Source organism: Teleopsis dalmanni, chromosome 2 (genome assembly GCF_002237135.1).
Source record: "Teleopsis dalmanni isolate 2A chromosome 2, ASM223713v2, whole genome shotgun sequence".
In the NCBI taxonomy this organism is placed as follows: domain Eukaryota; kingdom Metazoa; phylum Arthropoda; class Insecta; order Diptera; family Diopsidae; genus Teleopsis; species Teleopsis dalmanni.
This window is the reverse complement of record NC_051847.1, coordinates 125,326,372-125,341,263: the sequence shown is the minus strand read 5'-3', so window position 1 is coordinate 125,341,263 and position 14,892 is coordinate 125,326,372. Positions and strand designations below refer to the sequence as shown.

Below are 14,892 nucleotides of genomic sequence, written 5' to 3'. Positions count from 1 at the left end.
CTTGACAGTATCTTTTAGTTTCCTATTTACACAAATATTTTATATATAATATATTTTTAAATTAAAATGATTTATAATAATAATAGTTATAATAAACCAATTTATAATAAATATATGAAAGAAATAAAAATAGTATATGTATTACAATTAGAAGACCTGATTAAACCATAATTTCAAATTATTTTACATTTTAAAAAATTTATATTACTAAAGTCTCAATCTAAAATAATTTGTTTCTAACTGGAACTTCTTCTACAGCAAACTAATAGCTTTTAATCCGCGCAACGCTACTAAAATCTCTTTTATTTTTTACTCTTCTTTGTCTCCAACAACCCATCAACATTCTAATATCGTCTTACATCTTTGCTAAATAATATATTAAATGCAATTTATTCATGAAAATTAAAGTCATTTATGTGGCAACCTTAAAAAATTTTTTCAGTTACATTTTTATAGTAATGGATTTTTTGTAGTGCTGAGTTGCATCAGATTAAAATGTAATAAAATAGTTAAATCCTTCCAAGCTGTCAGCAAACACCGGAAAGAACATTAGAAACTGTGTACCGAGCAATTGCACTGTCATCCTATGAGGAATGACAACGTTGCAATTGGAAAAAAATGTTAGGACGATTGTAACAGTGTAATGGACTGCACACAACAAACCCAATCCAATATTAAGGAAAAAATTAAAATAGTAAAATGTAGAAGAGGAAAAAATATTAAAAATATGCGGACAAGAAATGCTATATTAAATGCAACTGCCAGCACCAGTGGCAGTGCCACCAATAGATGCTGGTTTCTTGTAATCTGGCAGCATTCATGCGGAAATTAAATTTAATGTTGCCACGCGATTTGTACGGCTGAGCCGTAGAGTTCGTGCAGAATGCACTCTAACAGTGATTTAATAAACTTAAAGTATCAATATCATGGAATTTCAACTCAAAAGATATAAAAAGCTTAAGTGTTGAAACTCTAGTTACATGTATAGGAGCTGATATTGATATACAATGCAATAAATATATAATTTTTCTATTTATTCTTCAATGGATCTTGAATTTTTCTATTTACATGGTAACAACCATTATTAAATAATCAGATCAAAATAATAAGTACTGAAGGAATAAAGCAGATTTCTCTTTATGAAATAAAGGAATTAACTAAATATTCGAAAATAATTGTATTCATTCATATAAACAACTTTTTTATAATTATAAAAGTATTAACACTACAATATCTACTGTTTTAACATTAAAATATATAAAATAATGTTTATTTAGCAACCCACTACAAATCGATTTAATTCAGAAAAATAATAATAAATAGTTTATCAACTACAAGGATACCAATTTTGTGGTTCCAGAAGTAAACATGTATAAAACGCATATAGTGGTGGTCTAACTATCGTCATCAAAATAAAAATAGTATACGTATACGTATATATTGATCCAAAAAAAACTAAGAATGCAGAGCACTGGACACATGATACTATGAGTTCATCTATATCACTAGAATATCAAGCTGATTTAAGAAATCACTGTATAATCACACACTTTCCAATTCTATAACGTAAGGCCATTATTATTATTATAATTAGTTAAATGGAAATTACTAAAAACCGTAACTCACTTGGTCTATTGAGCTTACTGGTATTCTTTTAACCGATCATTAGGCTTACAATGCAATAGAGCACTTTTGTATTATGCGTTATGAGTAGCAATAAATCTTGGAAAAGTCTGCTGCTGCTCATTTTAGCACATTAATAAGAAAAGTGTTCAGATGTTTCAACATCCATTTCATAAAAGCGGTAGATACTTATCTCTCAATGACTCATTATGTTGAGTTATTATCTCAAAATCCCCTGTGAGAGTTTCGATATTCTCTTTGCTCAGTGTAAAGAGTCTTTTAGAAACCGCCTCAGATGAGTTCATGAATCTCTAAGTTTGTTTTTGACCTGTGCCAAAGCCTGAAGTTTTTGAACTTCTAGTCTTCCCAGTATTTCAGTTTGTTCACCATAGTACAAAATGGCTTAGTTTTAGTTCATTGATGTTTGATTCTTTGTTTGGTAAGTTAGTTCCTTTCGTTGTGTTCATGTTCTCCATATTCCGTGACCTACCAAAAGATAAAATTACATTGTTCCAATTCACTGAGGAGAATTACGTAATGGCAATGGTATGTAAATTGTACCCAAAAGAACTCCATTTAAAATGTGGTCCACATACATATTGGAATTATATGAATTTATATGAAAACTATGAAATAAAAATTTGGTTTTAAGTTTTTTACTCGTTTTCAGATAAAAAAATTCAAATTATTAAATTTGTTGGAATTTAAATTGCGCTGAAAACTAAACATTAAAAACATCATTACGTATATAAAATTTCATTTTCATGAAAATATCTACATAAAAAAATGAAAACAACAAATTATTCTTATTTCATGTAGAATCTCAAGGATCAAATTTTAACAACTAACGTATGGCTTGAACATGAATGGCAGGATCACAAATTCAAATGGGACCCTTCAGAATATGGTGGCGTTACAGAATTGTATGTACCATCAGAACACATTTGGTTACCAGATATTGTGCTTTACAATAAGTAAGTACAGAATATGTGTGTTCATATACATAAATATTATTTGTATAAAAACGTTGAAATAAAATTTAAATTTATAGTGCCGATGGTGAATATGTGGTAACAACAATGACCAAAGCTATTTTGCATTACACAGGCAAAGTCGTTTGGACACCGCCAGCGATTTTTAAATCCTCATGTGAAATCGATGTACGTTATTTTCCATTTGATCAACAAACATGTTTCATGAAATTTGGCTCTTGGACCTACGACGGAGATCAGGTATCACTTATGTAAATTTACACTTAAGCCAACGACAAGAACATTGCCGTAAAGCTTAACTATTGTATATAATTTAACATCGTCTCCTTTTTCTGACTGAACAACAGCAAAAAGGATGTGCTCTGTACTTCCCAAAAGTGTTAAAATATGAAAATAAAATTAAGAAAAAATCAAAGCCATTTTTATTGTTAGTGAATGCCATAAAAACACGCGCACATCATAAATTTACAAACTCGAGTCAGACGAAAACAGCGTGTGAGCTTCCCTTTAAATTTTTTGTTGGTGGGTAATTTTGGTTTGAATTTGGTTTCGGTTGTTACTTGAAGCTTTCACTTCAGTGCACAGATGTACCCTGAACGGAAATGGGTACGCTACTTAGTTTTACCACAATGCCACGCCTTTTTTTTGTCCTCTGACAAAAGTGTACAAAAAAATTATTAAAATGCTTCCGCTTTGAATGTTTTGTTAATCGGCATCAAATATCAAAATCGTTAAGAAAAAGGCCAGTTGCAATCAAACGGCATTCCTAAGACTTTTGTCCTTTTATGATTTTATTTCCTTAAGGGTTTAATAGTATGTAATGTCCTTTTTTGTTTTGTTTCTTTACACATTTTTGTATTTTAGATTGACTTGAAGCATATAAACCAGAAAAACGACAAGGATAATAAGGTTGAGGTTGGCATTGATTTACGTGAATATTATCCTAGTGTGGAGTGGGATATTTTGGGTGTACCTGCAGAGCGGCATGAAAAATTTTATCCATGTTGTGCAGAACCTTACCCAGGTAAGCTACCGAAATCCATTAAAGAATAAACAATAAAAACTTTTATGTTACGATTGCTAAGACAATTAAAATTTTAAAAATAACTATAAAGATGTGAAAAAAGTAGATTTACGACAGATTTATAAACTTAAATTGTTTTACTATGAACGAAGGGACTAAAATGTGAAAAGTGTAGATATGAAGTGGTATTATAATGGATTTAGGATGGAAGGAAATAAAAAAAGATAGTTTATTATAACTGGATACCATAATCAGTTCTTCTTTTTAACATTATAGCATTATATTTCTTTTCTTTAATCCTTTCAGTACTCTTAAAAATAGTGAAAAATATATATCTGATACATAAAGAAATTAAAAAAATTATTTCCATCCCTATCCTTCATAGAAATAATATCGACAATCCATTGAAAAATTCATTGCATCATTGGAACAACAGTTTTTATACCAAAATCTTACAATTTCTCTTACAAAAACTAGTTGAAAAATACTCCTACTAATGTTTTATATTGGATTATATCTTATTATAATGTAATGTATTATATTATGCATTATGTATATTGGATTATCTACAAAAAATTTATAAAGTAGTATAATAAAATTATACATTATTTTCTTTTTTTGTATATATTATTATATTCTTATATATGATATAGAGAATAACAATATACAATACAACAATATAAATAATAATAATAATTTATATCTATGTTGTATTGAATTTTCTCGGGTAAAATAGTCACAAAAATAAAGTAGCGGAATTATAAAGCAAGTCATAACAATTCAAGTAAAAATACGTATGTTATTGTATATTGAGAATTGTTACGAAAGTGCAAAATATAATCTGAGACAGGTTTCCCACTTGGTAAGGCAGACATAGCACCACCAATGAACAGTGTTAAATTAAAAAACAAATTTATGCAATTATATTATATTATATAGTATTATATAGTGCAATTATATTATATAGTATTTCATTTACATTCACATTTTTATGAAATTTATTTTAAAATAATCCTTCAGCAACTATATTCAAATAAAGTCAATTGTCACTTCGAGAATATGGCATTTTATTAGATTAAGAAACAGATTAGGAAAATTTTAAAAAATTGCTTGAAACTGAACATTTTTTAATAATTTAAAATTATAACCACAAAATCTCCAAACCTATAAACATATTAAACATCAAATTAAAGGATTTTTATTACACTTAAAATTAGTCAGATATTTAGTTGAAAATTTTGAGACATATTAACTTATAGTCATATAAATTTCATATAGTAGAATTAATTTCATAAATACGACATGCCAATTCCTTCAGCATTTAATTGCTTCTTAAACCAACTTATCATTTCTTAAATGTATTTCATTTAATATGAAAAAAGTCTTTACTACATTGTTGGGTTAAGACCAAACTTGGCTTGTTCAATGTTCCAGTATCTAGAAATCGTGAAAAAAAAGTAGTTAATTCAAATAATACTTAAAGTATAAGGCTTGAGAAATCGTAATTCAAGAGTGAAGTCACTGAAGAGTGTGATGAAGTGTTTCATTAAGATAAAAACTATTATCTTGATGGATAAAACTAAGTTAATTTTTCTTCCTGCACTGCTTGACCCACTTTAATCTTACATTTCTGCAACTACTGCATAAGAACTACAATGGTTGAAATATATATAGGGTCCTTGGCTACCTTGAAAATTGAAGACAATTTAACAACTACAGCTCATCACTTCATTACAAACAGTTCCTACCAAACAGGAGGCAGAGAACATCATCAGACAGAGTTGTCATCCTCAAATATCAACGTTCGAAATTCAAATCATTTTACCTTTACAAAATAATTTCAGGAACACAATCAATTGATGAATTGGTTTAAGTACATATGGGAACAATTGTCATCATATGATTATAAGGTAGTCATTTAGGCAGATAAGCCATTATCTAGTGAAAACGAAAGGAAACGTCTATATGAAGGAAATAAACACATACAGTTTCAATTTTATACATATACAAATTTATACAGGATGTTTTATATCAATGTACTTTATCCTCGAAAAATGATTTTTTAATCCAAAAAACGAAAAAAAAATTATTACTGAAGGAAAGATCAATTTTAAATTTTTACTAAAATAGAAGGTGTCAAAAGCAACACTGCCCCTAAAATATGAGGTTGAAAAATGCGTAACATTTTATTTTTATTTATTTTATTTACTTACTTATTTATTTAGCCATAATAAACCGTTACCGAGTTTCAGCCTAATACAGCGTGTATCCCTAAGACTTTCTGCTGCGTGCCTTCTCCAATCTCGTACATCAAGTCCAGTTAGTGCTCTCTCAACTTAATCACTCCACCATAGACACGGTCTACCTCTACCTATTCTTCCACCTTTTTCGCTGGAGCATCTTCATCCATTCTTACGACATGACCAAATCAGCGAAGTCGCTGAATGTTAATTCGCTGAATTATATCAATGTCGCGATAAAGCTGGTCATCATTGTCAATTCGTAGAGGACCAAAGATCTTACAAAGAACTTTTCTCTCAACTTTTATTTAGTATAGCTTAAGTCGTTTTGTAGTTTTTAGCCTTAATTTTAGCCTTAATATTTCTTAATTTGGTTTGTATCTAAATAGGTTCAAAAGTTATATTGGCAAGTTATTTTTCCTCAAATTTTTTCTTAATTTTATTTATTTTTGTACATATTCCTCTATGTTTATTTTTTGTACATCAATACCTTATTATCTTACAAGTAATTTTTATAAAGAGGTTTTCGAACAGAAGTGAAACAACAACAAAAATTAATTTTTTTTTAAATTATTTTAAATAATTATATTTTTGGCTGACCATACAGCTGTTTCGAGTATTGCCAAATACCCTTCATCAGTGGTCTTGGAAATAATTCTTATATTTAATTATTCGTAAATAATTATTTTTGAGACTGCAAGTACCAGGAATCGAACTCGGGTCCTGCCAAATATATATAAAATAAGTAATTTTTATTGAAGAATTTTTTTCTATCACCAACGTTTGTCTATAATCGACGAGTGAAGCGCAATTAGTTTATATAATTTTAATATGTAATCAGATTCCTAGTTTTTTCTATATAATCCTTTATAATTGTACTAAAAAAGAAATATTAACAAGAGAAGTATGAACTTTTGTTGTCTTGTTTATATACCCCTACACAGCTCCTTTTTCTAACAATTTTGAGTATATACTATAATAATTTATGAATATTATTTTCTGTTTTGAAAATTGTTTGACAAAATATTTTTAATACTTTTTAAGAACAATACAATTTATTACATAGTCGTAGCTTATAAATAAGGCAACAAAATGGAAACAATTAACGGATTAGGTTTAATGCAATTTGTTACTCCTTGGGGGTTCTTGAAATGACAACTTTTCAGTTTTTAATTAACCTTGAAGTAAAAATTTGACAAATAAAATGCAAATTTTGTATCCTATTTGAAGGCATAAAACATTTTACGCCAGAATCCCCTAAAATTTTAGATGAAAACTTTTCATTCCACACAGCGCTCTGCCACTCACACCGATGAATCCAACTTTAAGTAAAGTAATTAATTCAGTTGACCTTTTATTTCTGAAATGCTTTCAAATTCAACTTTTGGTTCCATGCCTTGACAGCACCAGAAAGTTCAATTATAATTTGAAAGTTGTAGTGCGCCTATTTAGAACAATTAATTTTTTAATTTGTTCGTTGTTTATTTTATTAATTATTTTTTATTTGTTACTTTTGTTCCAATTTAACAAGTTTAGTCGATATTATAAAATTTTATATGAATTTTATTTATGAATTTCTGGAAATAAATTAAACTGTGTCTACAATTCCAGAAAGCATTTGAGGATGCATTTTAGAATTGTGCAAATTTTTATTTAAGCAACTTTTATTTATGCCCCAAAAATCAATTTCTGCAGAATTTTATCTAGACATTTATGATTAAACTTGAATATAAATCCATATATCAATAAATATAAATTTATGCCAACTATTTTTGCAGCTGCAAATTTAAAATATATTCAATAAAATTTTAATTTGCTTTTATTATGTTGTATTATTTTATATGTATTTAGTAACAAATAATAATCGATTTATGTTCAAACGTACAAATGTGCAATGTTACTTTTTAAAGAAACAATTTATATATATTTGCAGTTGTATATTTATATCAGTTTCAAGCTGGATTTCACTTATAACATAGTATTTCTTAACTTTTCTATAATTAATAATTATAGTTAATTATTTAACTGACCCAAAACCGTACTTGACTTTGTGTGTTCTAACTTAGAGTTTGGTCAATTTATTGTAAAATTTTATTATCAAATTCACTGTGAATGGAACAATTGAATTAATTATAGTTATTTTTTAATTGTTAAAGAAATATACTATTCACTTGAAATATACAAGAAAACGTGATTTTCAGCAATTAATATGATTGTTCCACCCTTTCAGATATATTCTTCAACATAACATTGCGAAGGAAAACACTGTTTTACACAGTCAATCTCATTATTCCATGCGTTGGCATCTCATATTTGTCCGTGTTGGTATTTTATTTACCAGCAGATTCAGGAGAAAAAATCGCATTGTGCATTAGCATTCTATTATCGCAGACTATGTTTTTTTTGCTCATATCAGAGATTATACCGTCGACATCGTTAGCATTGCCACTTTTGGGTAAATATCTATTATTTACGATGTTGCTGGTTGGTTTGAGTGTTGTCATAACGATTATCATACTCAACATACACTATCGTAAGCCGAGCACGCACAAAATGGCACCATGGGTGCGTGCCTTCTTCATAAAGCGTCTACCTAAGTTGTTACTGATGCGCGTACCCAAAGATTTGTTACGCGACTTAGCCGCCAACAAAATCAATTATGGCACCAAATTTAGCAAGACTAAATTTGGTCAAGCACTAATGGATGAAATGCAAATGAATTCAGGTGGCTCAAGTCCGGACTCTTTTCGACGCATGCAAGGACGTGTGGGTGGTTGCAATGGTCTGCATGCCACTTCAGCTACAAATAGGTATAGGATTTTTCTTAAGCATTAAATAAACTTTTTATAATACAATATTTTTGCAAGGATTTTCCTTTTAATTTAATTTTGAAATATCTTTTATTATATTAACTTACACAGCATTTACTTTCATACTTCAATAATCGTATTGTACGTAATACTTTTAACAATTTTATGTGCAGATTCAGTGGCCTTGTCGGTGCGCTTGGTGGCGGCTTAAGCACACTAAGTGGCTATAATGGCCTGCCCTCAGTGCTCTCCGGTCTCGATGATTCTTTAAGTGATGTGGCACAACGCAAAAAATATCCTTTTGAATTGGAAAAAGCCATACATAACGTCATGTTCATACAACACCATATGCAACGGCAGGACGAGTTCAATGCGGTAAGTACAGCTTCATACTCTATATTTACAATTTTTTCTTTATTTTTCAATGTACTTTCCTTGCACTCTAGTACGGCTAGTTAAACATTTTTTACCATATCTTTTCGCTGTCATTTAGTATCCTTTGCAAATTTTTTTTGCAGATTGAATTTTTAATTGGACTTTTGGGACTTGGTGTTCTTCCTGCTGTTTTCGCGACTTATTTTTAGCTTCACATATTTTTCAACGTTGGTTTTCTTTTATTGGTTACATTCGAATTTTTTATCTCTAGCTACATTTTACAGTATTTTTACAGCTCATCTACTGCTGCTCTTCAATCAATGCTTCTGGCTGATGTGATGGCACGATTGTGCTTATGGATACTATAAAATCTTAACCACAGAACCAACACAGCCAACATTGAAGTTTTGCAATAGATTGATACTGATTGAGAAATTTTTAACATTTTTTCAAATTGCACTAACTTTTTTCCCCTTCAAGCAAAAATATCAACTTGTATATCGTTATTGTTGTTGCAAATATTTTCAAAGATACTCGTATCTTGGTTGAAATTGAAAACAAATATTTCAACTTCGTTAAATCCGCTTTTAATTGCTTTTGTGCAATTGACTTGCAGTTAGGTTTTTATTTCTTTTTGTCCTGAGGTTATCGTTTCAATCAAGTTTGCAATCCACTGCTACCGGCATTGTGTAGAAGTATGAAATAATCTATACAGCATACATCTAGGTGAGGAAAAAGCACGAAATATTTTAATAGCTAGTGTAAAATAACAATGGAAAGAAACAACTCGACTGCAGTTCATATTTTTGGCATGCGCTTATGGTCAATAGAGCACTACTCGACTATTCGCTAGGTTATGCATTTAATCAGCCAACTACTAGAGGTTAAGAGTAAAATGCTTTAAGGATAGAATACAATGCAAATTGAAAGTACAGATACAGATTTATTAAAAAGTTTTAAGAAAAGAATATGTTGATGTGAATGTTGACTACTATAGAACAACTTGATATACAATTGTATGAACATGACGTTTGTATTATCAGGGCCATAAACTTATTTTAGGATTAATACTGTACTTTCTGAAAAATAGGATTATTATCTTAAACAAAAAAAAATTTTATTAAAACTGTAGTAAGTACATACTTACATATACAAATCTTCAAACAACCAAGCTAAAGTAAAACGCTATAAAGCGCGTTCATATAAACGGGACTCACTTAAGCCTTTGTCCGTTGAAATACCACATTAAATGGCATTGCAACTAGTCTTTAGTTCGAATTTATCTTCAATTTCGCTATCCTAAAGCGAGAAAATATTTGTTTCAGTTATAAAAACATTGCAAGAGCACTGTTTTACTTTTTAGTCCTATTACATACTATAATAGCTCTGACTGTAGATACTATATATAGAAATAGACAGAAATATAAGTAGAAATATACCCTATATATATATGGGAAAACCATACACACTAATTCTCATCAGTGTAACTACCTTCAATATAGTATCATGTCAATAAACCAATTGTATTAGATAGGGAAAACAAATAAAGACTAATGAATTTTTTACTCTGATCTGATAAAAAGTGGATTATCTCATATCGCAATCGTAATTGTTTTAAACTTTCGGAGAGTAGTTACATGGTGTTGAGCCTAATTGCTTTAGTATAGCAAATAATACAGTATATGTAGCCAGAAGCAATCTTAATAATTTTATCTTAGCGTTCCCAACAATTTTAAATAAAATGAACCACCAATATAATGAAGTTATCATTATATATGACTAAATAAGTTTTTTTTATATAAATTTAGTATGGTACAGTATATGTAGTTGCACTATTATCAAATCATGATAAAAGTAATTAGTAGCTGTATAAATTTTAAAGTATTATGCCACTCCTATTGCCATAAATCGAAGTATAGATATTCTCCAGTAGCAACTGGTGACTATCTTGCAAAGGTTTCTCTTTTAGGGAATTAAATATAATGATATAATGATATAATGATACATTCTGATATATTTATCAAACGCAAAAATAAAAAATTATAAATTATTTTATGTTTCTAATATAAATACTATATCCTTTTAATTGTATATAATTGTAATTAAGGATTTTAATATTTTATAAATATAATATTTGATTATAGATAATGTATCATAACCCACTTAAGAATATAAAATTTTTTTTCTCATCAATATTATCAATTAAGATTATCCATTTACTATATCAATTAAATTAACAACAAAACATATAAAAAACTTTAGATTCCTTTTAAGTGAAGTGAATAAGAATTTCTTTAAATGTTATTGAGTGAGACTTCGTCTTTCATATTTTGTTATCGATTATGTTGTCCCCTTTAACTAAAGTATCCTTTTGAATATTTTATTATATTTTATTGAAAAGATTTCTTCATTGATATTTCTATAAAATCGTCTTCGTTTTTCTGTATTTTGTGATTGCACATTTCAAGATCTAATAGTGAAGTATAGGTGACGGGCATAGTATGCTTTGAAAATCTGTCCACTTCAGTAAAAAATGAAAAGTCCGATAGTCTTGCCAATTAATGGTAAACATAATGAAAAAATTATCTTCACTTTTAATTAGTATTAAATTGTTTAAACTAATCAATTTCCATCAATGTGTAACTTAATCAGTTCTTCTATACTAGCATATACTTATTAAACAAATATTATGTTCGATAGACAAAAAAAATTTTGCTTCCTTAAATTAAATGAAAATTATCTAAAGTTAATCTCAGCAAACAAAAAAATAACTAAAAAGAGTAAAGTGGTTTATTTAATTTAATTTCAAGAAATTATAAATATCAACAACAACATATTTTCGTACATTTTTTACCTATATCTTTAGATAAATCTTTAAACTGATCTTTACAGAGCAGTTTAAAGTAAATATATAATAGATACAAAATTGTGTGCCCACAAATATTTCAAAAAAAAATAGTTTTTGTTATTATTAAGAAAAATAAATTTGTTTTTAAATCTTGAAATAAGTTTTATCTACAAAAATTACCAAAAATTATTCTTATAAAATAATTGGTAATAACTTCAGGTAAACAAACTTAACTATCCTATTCTCAAGACCTTGTTTCCGTTATCCTTAAACAGTAAACATTCGTCCCGTTTTTAGAAAATATTTTTATGTTCACGGATGTACTACATTTTTTGCACATAACAAAATAATTCGTCGAAGAGGATGATATATTTTTTGTAATATATGATATAGTCTAGAGTGGACTCGATCTTTAGTTTAGCAAGACATTCATGCTTTCCAGTCTCTTACATGAGGTTTTTAGTTATTTATTAGTTTTTCATAAAAATAGTGTGTATGCAAAAAGATAAAGCTTATTAGCCGCTATTTGATTTTGTTTCCTTTTAAGAGAACAACAATCTGTTAACCTTAGGCAAATGGTAAATTTTCAATCCAATGAGATTGATTAACAATTTAAGAATAAATTATTTAATAAATTAAACCAGATTATCCAAAAAAAAATTCTAAAAACAGATATGGTTTTAAAGCAGGTATATAATTTTGAATTTACTGACAAGTATCCTTGCAAGTAGAGTATTATTAAAAATAATCCACTTTCTTTCTATCTCTAAACAAAACGTTCAGAAATCTTATTTTATTAATTATTCCATTTATTTTATTATTTCAGGAAGATCAAGATTGGGGTTTTGTTGCTATGGTCTTGGATCGATTGTTTCTTTGGATATTCATGATTGCATCGTTAGTGGGTACGTTTATGATCCTATGTGAAGCACCATCCTTATACGATGATACAAAACCTATTGATGTGGAACTATCAGTGATTGCTCAGCAAATTTACAATTTAACTGAAAAGAAATCTTAAGAAGACTTTCTTGCCTCGATTTAAATAATATTAATAACAGCAATGCTAAAACAGAATGTTAACAGATATGAGTGTTATACCATACAATTATTATAGCTTAATTAAATTAATAATTAATAATCAAACAAACATAAGTTATATTAAATTTTAATCAATTGAAACTATATATGTAAAAATTGTAGACTTTAAGATTTCAAAGATTTTTTAGTCAGTAAGCATACAACATTTTAAATAAATTATATTTAAGTTTAATAAATAGCATTTATTTTATTTATTAATTTAATTTAAAGTATTCTCTTTCTCTCTCACTTGCTTAAGTAATTAATTCAATTGAAAAGTTGAAGTAAACACTGGCCTTACAATATTCACTCACAGCTTTATTGCTAGGAGTATTTTTCTATATTAATAGTCAATAAAATATAAATAATAAATTTACTGCTCAGTTAACTTTATAAACTTGAATGACCCGAATAAAATTGATGGTATAGAGCATTTTATTTGTTTCTTCCTTGTGAAAGAGCTGCCCATTATTCTCTAACAAAAATACTTTCTTATCTATTAATCTATGGTATGTAAAGGTTCTATTGGACATTTATCCATTTATTTAATAGATAAATTTATTAGTATATTTGTTAAGTCACTTTTTAAAATTATTTTGAGCAATGGTAAAATCCCTTAAATTTGACAATTAGATTTCCTAAAATAAATTAAGTCAAGCTGGTAATAAATAACCAAGAACAAAGTAAAATTTGATTTTACTAAAATGTCAATAGAATTAAATCAAAATTAAACTTAATTGAATTCAAGTAATTATTAATTAAATAAAGGAATGAGATGAATCTGATCTGAATTGTTTAAACATCGTAGTACTTGCCTTGAGTGCGATTCGCATGGAGTGAATCATTATCAGAAATCGTCTCAACACTCAAAACTGAAGCTTATGATTTGGGAGATCTTCGATTGATCATTACAGTTTTATTTGAAGATCGAAAGTTTTCGTTAGTTGAAGTGAGCAATATGGGTTTGAAAAAGCTTTTGTGTTTAGAATGAAACAAAAATAAACTAGTAAGAAACTTTGTAAGGAACATTGATAACGTTTTATAAAGAATAAAATAATTTTAAGCCGCGACTTAGATCATCTCCCAAGAATCTAAATCAAAACAAGAAATTAAGGAATGGTAAGTACATGCTTTTTAGCTCCGAAGCAAAATCATATTTTGACTCTTCACATACTTCAAAAACCATTTACAGAGAACGTTTTTTACGAAATGAAAAGATATTAACTACCATAGATAAGCATAAAATAACAGTGATCTATAAATTAAAGTTCAGAAAGAATATATTAAAAAATAATCACAAATCGTTAATTTATTATGATTTGTGATTAAAAACATATTTTTATTAAAAACAAATTTAAATTTTGGCATGTTTACCCAAAATGCTGACATATTGTAACACAAAATCTTATCTTACTGGCTATTTTATGAGAGCTATCAGTAACATTGAAACACCGTGGTTTATCCAAGGTAAGATTTAGGGAATAGAGCCATCACCTGACAATATAGCCTACAAATAATACATACTGAACAGATTGGAAAATAAAGTGGGATTTGCATACTAAAGACGACTAATAAATATTATTAGTCGTAACTAGACAAATATAAGTTCTTTAAAGAATTTGTTCCATAGGAGTAATAAAATCTGTATATTATGAGTTATTTCATTTAAAACTACAATAAGGAAATGTGTGTTTTGGTGGAACATATATTTGCAGAACTAATACTATATTAATGGCAGAAAAATGTGATATACGTATTATGAATATATACGTATTATGCATAGGAATCTAAAATACTTTCATTAAAACATTTTTATCATTTAAAAGTACTAAAAAGTGCACTTGCGGTTGTAATGAACCTACTTTTTCCTAGCCGGGGTAGTTCTCAGCCTAGTCCAAGG

General features: G+C 28.1%; 1 protein-coding gene across 1 annotated transcript in view; it reads left to right on the top strand.

The window, feature by feature from the left end:
• The window catches only part of LOC119683788 (acetylcholine receptor subunit alpha-like 2), a 64,146-nt gene extending 51,103 nt beyond the window's left edge, over positions 1-13,043 (top strand). Inside the window, exons 2-7 of the mRNA XM_038097652.1 lie at positions 2,443-2,597; positions 2,675-2,855; positions 3,480-3,639; positions 8,110-8,689; positions 8,863-9,064; positions 12,739-13,043. Coding sequence (XP_037953580.1) covers positions 2,443-2,597; positions 2,675-2,855; positions 3,480-3,639; positions 8,110-8,689; positions 8,863-9,064; positions 12,739-12,933 — 1,473 coding nt within the window. The 3' untranslated portion in view covers positions 12,934-13,043. The remainder of the gene's footprint in view (positions 1-2,442; positions 2,598-2,674; positions 2,856-3,479; positions 3,640-8,109; positions 8,690-8,862; positions 9,065-12,738) is intronic.
• The last annotated feature ends 1,849 nt before the right edge of the window (positions 13,044-14,892 follow it).